At 44.2% G+C, this 13,674-nt stretch overlaps 1 protein-coding gene across 2 annotated transcripts in view; it reads right to left on the reverse strand.

Moving 5' to 3' along the window:
- Nucleotides 1-5,953, reverse strand: part of LMBRD1 (LMBR1 domain containing 1) — an 83,390-nt gene extending 77,437 nt beyond the window's left edge. Inside the window, exons 1-2 of one of the 2 annotated variants that reach the window (XM_054821105.1) lie at nucleotides 5,747-5,953; nucleotides 5,033-5,209 (exon numbers count right to left, since the gene is read on the reverse strand). In XM_054821105.1, the coding sequence (XP_054677080.1) occupies nucleotides 5,033-5,209; nucleotides 5,747-5,830 (261 nt within the window). In that variant the 5' untranslated portion in view covers nucleotides 5,831-5,953. The remainder of the gene's footprint in view (nucleotides 1-5,032; nucleotides 5,210-5,746) is intronic. The other variant, XM_054821104.1, reaches the window with a different exon arrangement.
- Nucleotides 5,954-13,674: the final 7,721 nt, after the last annotated feature.

Raw genomic sequence — 13,674 nt, forward strand, 5'->3', positions numbered from 1 at the left:
GTCTGCAAAAAGGATCTCCCATTAGACAGATACTACCCCTCAAGTCATTAAGGGGAAGACTGGCTTTTAACAGCTCACGCAGACACCCAAGGTTTGGGAGGTGTTCAGTCTAACCAGACTGAAAGAAATGCCATTGGCTTTTAACTTCATATAGTAGCAAGAATCCATGCAGTTCAAAAAGAAAATTTCTCCCGTGCCTTCTGCTGCATCAACAATAGATTAAAACAATAGAATAAAAAAAAGACAAGACAGCATGGTGATAATGTCCTTGTTTCAAGCAGTCTTCCTGCTGCAAGACAGCATCAGCTACATTTTAAGTATTTGATACTCGTAGGTCAGACCCAGGGGTCTTGGGTTGCAGCAGCAATCTTAACCTCAACCTAGCTTAAACACTATTCTGTTCCTAAGTGCTTACAGAATCACAGAACGGTTTGGCTTGGAAGGGAGCTCAAAGATCATCTCGTTCCAACCACCCCCTGCCACAGGCAGGGACACCCTCCACTAGACCACGTGGCCAAAAGCCCCATCCAACCTGGCCTTGAACACTTCCAGGGATGGGGCATCCACAACCTCTCTGGGCAACCTGTTCCAGTGCCTCACCACCCTCACAGTGAAGAATTTCTTCCTAACATCTAAATCTACCTTGCTCTAGTTTAAGGCCATTACCCCTGGTTCTATCCCTACATGCCCTTGTAAGCAATCCCTCTCAATCTTACCTGTAGGCCCCTTCAGGTACTAGAAGGCTGCAATTAGATCTCCCTGGAGCCGCCTTTTCTCCAGGCTGAACAATCCCAACTCTCTCAGCCTGTCCTCAGAGGAGAGGCGCTCCAGCCCTCTGATCAGCTTCATGGCCCTCCTCTGGACTCGCTCCAACAGCTCAATAGCTTTCTTATACTGGGGACCCCAAAGCTGGATGCAGTACTCTAGATGGGGTCTCACAAGAACAGAGTAGAGAGGCAGAATCACCTCCCTTGACCTGCTGGTCACACTGTTTTTGATGCAGCCCAGGATATGGTTGGCTTGTTATAAATCAAACAAGCTTTCAGATCAAACAGATCAGATCCAACTGCCTGTATTTGAAGTCCATTGCACAAACTAAAGGACCATCAATGCAAACAGCTGAAACCTTCAAGATGATGCTGGTGAATATTATCAGGACTTGGTATCCTAGGGATGAATTAAGAAGAGCATGGCCAGCAGGTCAAGGGAGGTTATCCTCCCCCCTCTATCTTGCCCTGGTGAGGCCACATCTGGAATATCATGTCCAGTTCTAGGCTCCTCAGTTCAAGAAAGACAGGGAACTACTGGATAAAGTCCAGCAGAGGGCTACAAAGATGATTAAGGGACTTGAGCATCTCTTATGAAGAAAGGCTGAGAGCTGGGTCCGTTTAGCCTGGAGAAGACTGAGAGGGGATCTTATCAATGCTTATAAATATCTAAAGCATGGATGTCTAGAGGAAGGGGCCAGAGACTCTTCTCTACATGGGTGACAGGCCAAGGGCCAATGAGCACAAACTGGAACACAGGAAATTCCATCTGAATGAGGAAAAACATCTTCACTCCGAGGATGATCAAGCACTGGAACAGGCTGCCCAGAGAGGTTGTGGAGTCTCCTTCTCTGGAGATAGTGAAAACATGCCTGGACACCATCCTGTGCAACCTGCTCTGGGTGATCCTGCTTTAGCAGGGGGTTGGACTAGATGATCTCTAGAGGTCCCTTCCAACCCCTACCAATCTGTGAATCTGTCACTTAGCTTGAGGCAATACTCAAGTTCTTCTAATTAGTACTAGAACTGAAAGTCAGCTTTCCTACTGAAGAGCACTATGAATCCAAGTAATCCTAGCCTCCAGAAAAAGTGTTGTTGCAGTGAATTCTACTGTACATAGGACCAATATCCACTCAAGTCCAGGCACCACTGCTCCTTTCCTAAAGGACTACACATCTACTGTGCAAAACCTTTAATACCACAACTGCTCAAGACAATCATTGTAAAAGCTTTAAGATAATATTTGATAAGTCTCACAAAATATCATGAGACACCAACAGGTATTAAATGCCACAAGCCACTTGTTTATAGCAAAGAATAACTTGTCTTAATTGAAAGATTATAAACAGTACTTTAACAGTCCTGTCAAAATGGACAAAACCTCAAGGTTAGCAAAGGCTGACTTAAGTATGGTATACGGCCCTTGTCACAGAAGACACCTCAGAACACATGATGGAAAAGGGCTACACAACACTGTTTCAAGTGAATTCATCCAGAAAGCAGCACAATTTTGACAACCTTCAGAGAATGGTAATCTGCCTGGGTACGACACTTCAGTTAAGCCAATCCTTGTAGCCAGGGCACATATACCTTCGCTTGCCACCAAATACACAATTCACAATGAGAACTTTGAACCATCAGACTATGTCTGGAATTTAACCTCTGCTTTAGTGTAACATGTTTCTCTGAGTTTGCTACAAGTTCACAGAAAAACCTTAAGAATATCTACAAGTTGATAGTAGGGTCAGATGCATTAAAAAACCCTGTAAGTCCACATATAGTACTTCTTCCTTGTAAGTTGAGCTTCCTGACTTTCTCATCTCTAACACTGATACTGGGAATTACAGTTGGAGGTAAACAGTATGTAGAGCAAAAAAATTGTTTACCTAGGATCTGGATAACTGCCACTACTCTTTTGGCATAAGTTCTGAAATCAAACAGTTGGAAGGTTTTTTGATGAACTAATTTATCTACAGAGATTATTATCCAAATCTGCTACCTGGATCCACCTCAAATTCACTGAGAAAGATCTAGTAGAGACTTAACTCACTCTGGCCATCCAAAACAGCAAAGGAATCTTGCCAGAGTCATACTCCTTCAGACCCCAACATCAGATATAGGGCCTTAGAGGCACTCGGTTTGAAAGAATGGTCCGGAGGAAGGACAGTAACCCCTTGGAAACTTGCTGAACCCAATCCTGTCTGTCCTACTTGTGAAGCAGTAACAGAAAAGAGGCACCTGTTACCCAGGACAGTGTTAAAAACTTTAACAATTCTCACAGATCTCACATTAAGATGCTGTCAACCTTCTACCTTGACATTACTCCTAAACTGAAATTACCAAGTCAATAAAGCTGTGTATTTACATACAGGTTTGTATGTTCTGACTGACTTCAGATTCACTCAACTTTCAGCAAGGCCATGTTAGTACTTCTATATCACTATTTCAACACTTGTGTTGGATCAAATGTATTAATATCAGAAGATCTCATGTTATTGCTGCAAAGCTAGAAACTCATACAGCTGAGCCTTAACAAGAGAAGGAAGAATTCTTCTGCAAGGCAGTATAGCACAATTTTATTTCAACAGGCTACCAGCAGCATCTACAAGCACTAGGAATTAAGCAGGACCAAGAAGCCTCAGAAGCATGGCAAAGGTACTTTAAAGAAATAAAAGCTTTACCACAACCATGAAAGATTGCTTTCAGGCACAATTTTTAAACCCCATCATATCACGGCATGTGGCCATTAACAAAGAAATCTAGTTCAAGAAAAACATTAAGTACAGTAATTTTCCTTCTATTCATCATACTTCCTTAAATAAGACTAGTGACTGCACCACCACATTTGGCCTCCTATTCTCCTCACAGGTTTGTTTCTCAAATCAGGGAATGGATAGATTAACAACATAGGTCTCCTTTGCAACAGGAAATTCTGCTTAGTCCACAACAGATGTGCATTTTTCAGCTAGGCCTAGTTAGATCATTGCTATTTCTCTAGCTAGTCAGGCTCAATATATTTCTTAATACTCAGTATTAGTCTCATTGCAACTGCTAGTATCACGACATATGAAAGGTCTCTTCCATCTTTTTATTCTGAACAATCAAGGTCTGAAAACACAAAAACTTTTAACAATAACATTGAACAATATTTTAATTTATTCTGTACTACCACCAAGTGATAAACAACAAAAATCACATCACAGCTCAGTTCTAAAGATTTCTTATGACTTGCATTTATATGAGCTCCAGCTAAAAGGCCTTGTATTGGCTGCAAGCTAGTCCTGAGGCATTATAAAGAATCTGGCAGGACCTAGGTTTTCTTCTGGAAGAAGGGCTGGAAGGGAATACAGTCTGAGTCTACTGTGCAGGCATTTACCATCTGCCACTCTCTCATCTCTTTCAGGATCATCTCTTTTAGTATAGATCCAAGTAGGCTCCAAACCAAACTAAGCTGTTATTCCAATTATTATGCTCTAGCTTGATCTGTTTTTAACAGTAGTATCCTCAAAGAGGCTGGGTCACTACCTTCAAGAACCCCCTCTGAAAATTAAAAAGGCCAACGCTTTAAGCACTGGGAAGAACTTTTACTTACAGTAATGCCTAGAGCAGACTAAAGTGAGTACTCATCTCATTAAGAACCCATTTTGCACAGCAACTCCTTACAGTTTTAGTTGATAAAAAACACTAGTTCAGCCAAGGACATATCAGCCAAGAACAGAAGCTACTGTATTCCCCTCCCCCAAGGGTTTTTCCAGCTATCCCTCTTTAAAAAAGTGTTTATTAACTCAGGCTGTATATTATAGGTAGATTAACACAGTAAATTTTTATAAGTCTTAATGTTTCAGTACCAGAGTAAGAGAATGCTGGCAAAAAAACACAAAACAATCTTGAGCTGCATACAGGTAACACACTCTGTTTTTGAACAAAGGGGCAACAAATTCCATTCTACAGTCCCCCACTATGACATACTAAAAAGCAACATTTAAGAGACTGGCATATGCACTCCTTTTAGCACAGCAGAAGGAACTAGTGCTTGGAAGTGAGTAGAATATTGAAAATAAATAATAGAATTGAAAACTGAAATCCAGTTCAAATAACAGAGCTCAGTGCTGTATTCACAATACTAGTTCCTAGCTCTCAAAAAAAACTCAGGTACTAGAACAGGTATTAGTATTGGCTTTAAGCACTTAGACAACCCAGGAAAATCCTCCTTCAACAGAAGTGCTTCTTTTGAAAAGGCAATTAGGATTTTTAGAAGTCCATACCTTAAATGTACCATTTTGATTCTTCATATACGAAACCAAGAAGATGTCCACTGGTAGTAGCGCTGATGAGATAAGAGCAACTGCCAATGCAAATATAGCTGTTATGGTAGAAATCACTTCACTTTCTCGCCGACTCTGATACTTGCGCACGTAAACCCAACAGAAAATTAGAATGGCCTGGAATACACAAGGAAAGATAATTGTAAGTTGCATAACAAGGATGTCAGAAAGCAGGTACTGAAGTTAGACCCTGTATCATGGTATTGTTGACTGGCATAACATCAACACACTTTTTACCTGAGCCCTAAGCATTGATGTTATATTCACCACACACAATTCCCTCTTCATACCTTTGCTAAAAACAGTTTGAGCAACAACAAGAGCAGCACCCACACACGAAACAGGCTAAAACACAAACAAGCAGGACTGATCACCCAGGCAGGAAGGCAAGTCAGCCCCGCACCCTCAGCTCTGGGCTCTGCTGTGACCTGTGGAAGGGAAGCGCTCCATGCCCGGGCAGGCTGAGGGGGGGACAGGCCGAACGAGAAGGCCAGGCGGGAACCCCACAGCTGGAACAGCGAGGGGCCGAGGAAGAGAAGCAGCCGGCCCGGGCTAACCAAGGGCAAAGCGGGGATCCCGCCGGCCCTGCGGAGAAAGAGAAGGGGAAGGGGCAGCCAGGCGGGCCGGCCGAGCCCCGCGAGAGCCGTTTCTTACCAGCAACGCCAAGCCGAAGAGGCACCATCCCGTCAGCAACTCGGAAGCGGCCGCCGCCATCTTGGCTTCCGTCAGCAACCGCATACCCGCCCCCGTGAGGCGGGGGCTTTTAAAGGGGCGGCACACGTCACCATGGGAACCCTACTAACAACTGCCGGGCGCGCCGCGGAGTGTGGCGTCATGTGATTGTGACGGTGACAGCTTTCACTTTAGTTAGCAGCTGGCGGCTCCTGTGCCGGGCTCGCATGTCCCGCTGGCGGCTCAGAAAGCAGCAGCGAAGGGCTGATACCCAGGGGCTCCCCACAAGGGGCTGTCCGCCGCGTTAGTTTGTGACGCGAGAGAGGCTGGGCTGGAGGGGAAAGGTGACGAGAGGCAGCAGCCGCGCGTTGCCGGGAGCCCCTCCCACGCCCGGGGTTCGCCGCTGTCCCGTGACCGAGCGCCGCGGTCCGAGGCAGGAGCGGGGGCGGGTGTGTGGGTGTGTGTGTATATATATATATTACTATTGGTGTGTATGTAGTACCTCCACCACAAAAAAATGTATCCCTAGATGTCATTACTATTAAATATGTATGTTATCATTCAAAATTGCCCTAGAACCCATGAAGAATTAAAAACTTAAAGAACAGCATTAAAAATAGACTATTCCCAAGTGGGAAGGGAAGTAATTTGCCCTTGGAGTATATAAAGATTTTATGTTTCGTACAGCACTGCATACCTTTATCAATAAAATACTGAAATACTAACATCAGAGACCTGTTAAGTAGTTAAGAATTAAGGCTGCTGTTAAAAAAAAAAAAAGTTATAGCTGCATCCTACTACAAATCTTTTTGTTTTGACTGAAATGGTTACATAAATATTTAACTTGCTTTAGTAAATAAGCCATAAGAGTAACTTCAGCATGATCTTTTCCATTCTAAACAGTTAAGAGTTTATGTAGTTTAACAAACAGTAAAAAAAACCAAACTCTAACCCAAACCCCAAAATTATATATTCCCACTAACAGAAAAATACAATCTTAGAGTCTTTTGTCAAAATCTTCCTACATTTTTGCAATAAACGTTAATTTTTAAGAAATTGCTCTGTCAGATCCATTCCTATTTGGTAAATATGGTTGCTAGCCTAGTCTTAAATGGGTCATAGGCAAGGTTTTAAAGGTTTCAGTGAAAAGTTTTTCATGTCCCTGTGTGTACAATGATTACTGTAATTCATAGTCTAAAGGAAGAACTTAAGTTTTTGTCACCATGGAAGTAACGGGTTTATATACAGTGTAGGCAAAATGAAAGTTGAATGCCGTGTTACCAATAGCTATCCAAATGGTTTTGGTTTTTTTTTATTCATGGTCTATTGACAGGAACACCCTTGAGGATATGTTGGTTTAGGTGTTTGTTGGCACACTGGGGCTATGTTTGTCTTTCACGGTCACTGTAGACAACTTGTGGGGCAGCTGCTGTTTGTAGTGCCCCAAGTCTATCCACACTTTCCTCAACTGTGTTATGTCATGGAGTGAAAATGAGCAACCACAGAACAAAACACCATAAGGCATATTGGTCATTAAGACTAATTAATGAGAGACCATACTAATTAATGAGAAACCATGGGTCAAGAAATAAGAGATGAGGCAATTGGTCACCAGTGCAACAGAAACATCTCCACTCTGCACAAATAGGAGGCCAGAAGAACAAGTGAGTTCTTTGTAGAGAGTTATTGCTTGAGACAAGGTAGGGGGTTATGGCACGGCCAAGCCAGTGAAGTGGCTTCATTCGTACCAAAGTTAATGATTACTTCCCAGCTGAAAGGTACAGTGGTGCCACGTGAGTGCTTGGGATCCTCATGATCAGTAGATGTAGTCTTGGCTGCAGTGGTGTACACCAGTGTTGTGTTTCCAACAGCCAGGTTAAGCTATCATGGCTTGTAAGACGAGCCTAGCAGTTGTCCCTATGGTGCTGTTCTCCCCTACACTCCAGTAGCAGATGTGCCTCTTTTCCTGCATAGACTCAGAGATTTGTCTTGTCCTCTTTCACGCTTCTTTGCTCTTGCAAGTAACAGCTTGTCATCAAGATGCCACGATGTGCAGTGAGATCAGTAAATGCACTAAAGGGTGGCAGTGGATAGAAGTGCTTGTGTAGGGCATCGTGTATAGGGTCACAGGGTGAGAATGGTACAAAAAGTAGGCCTGTACAAAAAATGAAATGATTTCTGAAAAGGTTTTCATAGAATCATAGAATCATAGAATGGTTTGGGTTGGAAGGGACCTTAAAGATCATCTAGTTCCAACCCCCCTGCTACAGGCAGGGACACCCTCCACTACACCACGCTGCCCAAAGCCTCATCAAACCTGGCCTTAAACACTTGCAGGGAAGGGGGCATCCACAACCTCTCTGGGCAACCTGTTCCAGGGCCTCACCACTCTCACAGTAAAGAATTTCTTTCTAACATCTAATCTAAATCGACCCTCCTTCAGCTTAAACCCATTACCCCTTGTCCTGTCACTACACTCCCTGATAAACAGTCCCTCACCAGCTTTCCTGCAGGCCACCTTCAGGTACTGGTAAGCCACAATTAGATCTCCCTGGAGCCGCCTTTTCTCCAGGCTGAACAACCCCAACTCTCTCAGCCTGTCCTCAGAGGAGAGGTGCTCCAGCCCTCTGATCAGCTTTGTGGCCCTCCTCTGGACTCGCTCCAACAGCTCCATGTCTCTCCTGTACTGGGGCCCCCAGAGCTGGATGCAGTACTCCAGGTGGGGTCTCACAAGAGTGGAGTAGAGGGGCAGGATCACCTCCCTTGACCTGCTGGTCACACCTCTTTTGATGCAGCCCAGGACACGCTTGGCTTTCTGGCCTGCAAGCACACACTGCCAGCTCATGTTGAGCTTTTCATCAATCAATACCCCCAAGTCCTTCTCCTCGGGGCTGCTTTCAATCCATTTCTCACCCAGCCTATAGTCGTGCTTGGGATTGCGCCGACCCACGTGCAAGACCTTGCACTTGGCCTTGTGGAACTTCATGCAGTTCGCACGGGCCCACCTCTCCAGCCTGTCAAGGTCCCTCTGGATGGCATCCCTTCCCTCCAGCATGTCGACCACACCACACAGCTTGGTGTCGTCGGCAAACTTGCTGAGGGTGCACTCGATCCCACTGTCCATGTCGCCAACAAAGATGTTGAACAGTGCCGGTCCCAGTACTGACCCCTGAGCAATGCCACTCGTTACCGTTCTCCACTTGGACATTGAGCTGTTGATCACAACTCTTTGAGTGTGACCATCCAGCCAATCCCTTATCCACCGCGTGGTCCATCCATCGAATCCATGTCTCTCCAATTTAGAGACAAGGATGTCGTGCGGGACAGTGTCAAATGCCTCGCACAAGTCCAGGTAGATGACGTCAGTTTTCCTTCCCTTATCCACCAACGCTGTCACTACACCACAGAAGGCCACCAAGTTTGTCAGGCACAATTTGCCCTTAGTGAAGCCGTGTTGGCTGTCACCAATCACCTCCTTATTTTCCATGTGCCTGAGCATAGTCTCCAGGAGGGTCTGCTCCATAATCTTGCCAGGCATGGAGGTGAGACTGACCAGCCTGTAGTTCCCTGGGTCTTCCTTTTTAACCTTCTTCAAAATGGGGGTTATGTTTCCCCTTTTCCAGTTGGTGGGAACTTCGCCAGACTGCCAGGACTTCTCAAACATGATGGAGAGTGGCCTGGCCACTTCATCTGCCAGTTCCCTCAAGACCCATGGATGCATCTCATCAGGTCCCATGGATTTGTGCACCTTCAGGTTCCTTAGATATTCTCGAACCTGATCTTCTCCTACAGTGGGTGGTTCTGCATTCTCCCAGTCCCTGTGTGGTGGGTTGACCCTGGCTGGAGGCCAGGTGCCCACCAGAGCCGCTCTCTCACTCCCCTCATTCACTAAACAGGGGAGAAAAGGCATAACGAAATGCTTGTGGGTCAAGATAAGGACAGGGAGAGATCACTCACTAATTGTTGTCACGAGCAAAACAGACTGAACTTAGAGAGGGAATTCATCTGATTTATTACTAGGCAAAACAGAGTAGAGGAATGAGAAAATAAAATCAACTCTTAAAACACCTCCCCCCACCCCTCCCATCTTCCCAGGCTCAACTTCACTCCTGGCTTCAACCTTCCCCCCCCTCAGTGGCACAGGGGGACGGGGAATGGGGGTTACGGTCAGTTTAGCACATGTTGTTTCTGCCGCTTCTTCATCCTCAGGGGGAGGACTCCTCTCATCGTTCCCCTGCTCCAGCATGGAGTCCCTCTCACGGGGTGCAGACCTGCAGGAGCAAACTGCTCCAGCGTGGGGTCCCCCACGGGGTCACAGGTCCTGCTAGCAAACCTGCCCTGGTGTGGGCTCCCCTCTTCATGGGTCCACCGGTCCGGCCAGGAACTTGCTCCAGCGTGGGCTTCCCACGGGCCACAGCCTCCTTCAGGTGCCTCCACCTGCTCCGGCATGGGGTCCTCCACGGGCTGCAGGTGGAATCTCTACACCCCCTCATCCTTCCTCCATGGGCTGCAGGGGGACAGCCTGCTTCACCATGGCCTTCACCACGGGCTGCAGGGGGATCTCTGCTCCGGCGCCTGGAGCACCTCCTCCCCCTCCTTCTGCACTGACCTTGGTGTCTGCAGAGTTTCTTACATCTTCTCACTCCTCTCTCCAGCTGCAAAAGCTCTCTAAGTGTTTTTCTTCTTCTTAAATATGTTATCACAGAGGCGCTGATTGGCTTGGCCTTGGCCAGCAGCGGGCCCGTCTTAGAGCCGGCTGGCATTGGCTCTATCAGACACAGGGGGAGCTTCTGGCAACTTCTCACAGAAGCCACCCCTGTAGCCCCCCCACTACCAAAACCTTGCCACGCAAACCCAACATACCCTGCCTTCTGTGACCTGGGCAGTGTGGCTCAAGCATTGGCCAGTGAAGACTGAGGCAAAGAAGTCGTTGAGTACCTCAGCCTTCTCCGTATCCTGGGTAACCAGGTCACCCATTTCATTCTGGAGGGGACTCACATTTTCCCTCATCCTCCTTTTCTCACTAACATACCTATAGAAGCTTTTCTTGTTGTCCTTGACATCCCTGGCCAGACTAATTTCTGCCAGGGCTTTGGCTTTCCCAACCTGATCCCTGGCTGCTTGGACAGTTTCTCTGTATTCCTCCCAGGCTACCTGCCCTTGCTTCCACCCTCTGTAGGCTTCCCTTTTTTTGTTTGACTTTGCCCAGGAGCTCCTTGTTCATCCATGGGGGCCTCTTGGTGGTTTTGCTTGACTTCCTCTTTGTTGGGATGCATCACTCCTGAGCTTGGAGGAGGTGCCCCTTGAATATTAGCCAGCTGTCTTGGGCCCCTCTTCTTTCCAGGGCTTTGTCCCATGGTATTCTACCAAGCAGATCCCTGAAGAGGCCAAAGTCTGCTCTCCTGAAGTCCAGGGTAACGAGCTTGCTGCACGCCCTCCTCGCTGCCCTCTTTTGTTGGACACGTTTGCAGCCAGGGTTGATAACTGCAAGCTAATAATTAACTGACTCTTTAATAATTCTCATGGCACATACTAAAAAAAAATTAGGAATTTTTACAGATGATTGGGAGAATGTGTAAATGAAAATAGAATGAGTAGTCTGAAGAGAATGCTTTTACCATATTCCTCAAAAAACCGTGACATACATTGTAGCAGTAGCAGTCATAGTGTGGAAAAATAATTATATCACTGGCCTTCCCTAAATACCATCGTCAATTTCCCAGGCAAGACAGTTGCACGGTGCCAAAAAAAATGACTGTGAAAAATTTGTGTTAAAAAGAAAAGAAATTTTAATTTAAATTTTTAATGTCTATTGTTTATAAAAAAAAATCTTTTTCTAAAAAGAGACATTATAGTAATTCTTATGTATAGTGAAAAATAAGTCCAAACTATAAAAAATGTCTTAGCTGCTACTTAAAAGTAAATTCCACAAGGTTGTTATTAATAAAGTATTCATGTGGTAAAAAGACAGAGAAAGAGGAGGAGCGATGTTGTAGAAATTAAAGTATATGAAACAAGATACAGTCTTCATTTTGACCAGGACAAGGGATTAGTATCATACTTGAACTAGATAGTGTACATACCAACAGGGAGCAGGTGCACCTTCTCGCTTGACTGAGCCGCTCTTGTCACCACTTGATAATCCCACAAATTTCAAGGGGGCTGAAAGTGTGTGGGCTAATAGCAATGCCATATTTTAAAATTCTCTGATTAACTCTCCATTTTCTAGATTCTTTTTTTTTTCTTCCTCATGTTAAAAGAGAAGGTAGCAAAACTGGGTTTAGCAGTGTTTGACAGAGCACATCACGGTCTTGTACTTGAAGGTGTAATTATGATTTGTGTTGTGTGCCTTAGAATCCAGTAAAACCTGTGAGCCCTGTGGCACAGAACGCATTGGACCTGATACTGTGCAAATATTGCAACCATTGGCAGTAATAACTTTTTTTTAAAACTTGTGTGAAGAAAATTGACTGTAACTTCTTGAAATTTCTTCTGTTTGATTTAATGCTGTAGTTCATTTACCAGTACTGCAGACCAAACTAGGTTTCTGAGTTTGGTTTGTCATACTGTATTATGCCAATGCATCTTTCTTTCCGTCACTGTACTGCAGTGCTTACTTAGCCTTAACTTAGCAGTGCTTACTTAGCTTACTTAGCTACTTAACCAGTAGCACAGCTTTGGTTTTCTTCTTAAACACTGTTAAGAGTTAATTTTTATTCTGTGAATAAGATTTTCCACTGTATCATGTATAGCCAAAGAAAAAAGGACAAAATTGGAATCTGTAAGTCAGCATGATAATTAATAAATATTTTAGAAGGCATTCACAAAATTAACTTGGACTTTATTTATCACTAAGTTAATAGAAAACATCATGATGTGTCCTTTATGGTTTTTCTCCTCGTATTGTTTCCTTACCCTAAAATGTTACCTTTTTCAAGCTCCTCAGTCATGCTGATCTCTTCAGAGTGCTTGGCTTTAGTGCAGTCTATCATTCCTTTTCACTGAGAGAAACCTCATTTTCCCTTTAAACGTTATTCAATATCAGTAGCTTGCACTGTTGTATCAGTGGCTCAACATTTACATGAAAAATAGGGACAAAAAATAGTTTTATGAACCTCATGAAAATTCCAGCTTGGCCTTAACTTGGTTTAAGTCAGCTCAGTTCCTATTTTGGGTAAGCATAGGGAAGAGAATAGTTTTCAAAAGAAGTCATGATGTCACACTGAGGAAAAACAAATGGTCCCATTGGGTTGGGAAAAAGGTTTTCTCAATATTTAGTGGAATTTAGGGAACACATATATGAAGCAGGTAAGCGTACGGCGGTGTTCCTCCCAGCATAGCCATCAGCGCTGGCAGGCTGTTCTTCAGGGAATCCAAGTCAAAGGTTGAATCATCACTTTCGGAGGCTAAAGATAGGCTTTCTGTGCCATCAATTCATCCAATCACTTTATGTGTCTATTTATTGTGTCATCCTTAACAATATTTTTAAATAATAAATTCCACAAAACAAATTATATTAATCAAATTGTATAATTGATATATGTAATAGATGATGTACTTAAAATGGCTTGTTGTCCTAGGCAAAGCAAAGTCCCTAGAACATGGGAGTTTCTAACATGCAAAGAAAAACCTGGCATAGTTTGTGAAGAATATAGAGCGGTTGTTCTTTTAATACATTACTAACAACTGCATAATAATGTTTACGGAGGTTCTTTTCTGTTCTGTTCCTCGGTTTGTTTACTTCAAAACCAGAATTTTAAAAAGCAGTCTGAGGGCAGAAGAGGTGATTCATTTCTGCAGGAGATAGAGAGTGTAGGTCAGTAACATTTTCTTTAATCAGGGCTGTAAAAATGATTAGTAGCCTTCAAGGTCAATTTATTTTTAAAATGTTTTTTTCAAAAAAAAAAAAT

Source organism: Grus americana, chromosome 3 (assembly GCF_028858705.1).
Source record: "Grus americana isolate bGruAme1 chromosome 3, bGruAme1.mat, whole genome shotgun sequence".
Lineage (NCBI taxonomy): Eukaryota > Metazoa > Chordata > Aves > Gruiformes > Gruidae > Grus > Grus americana.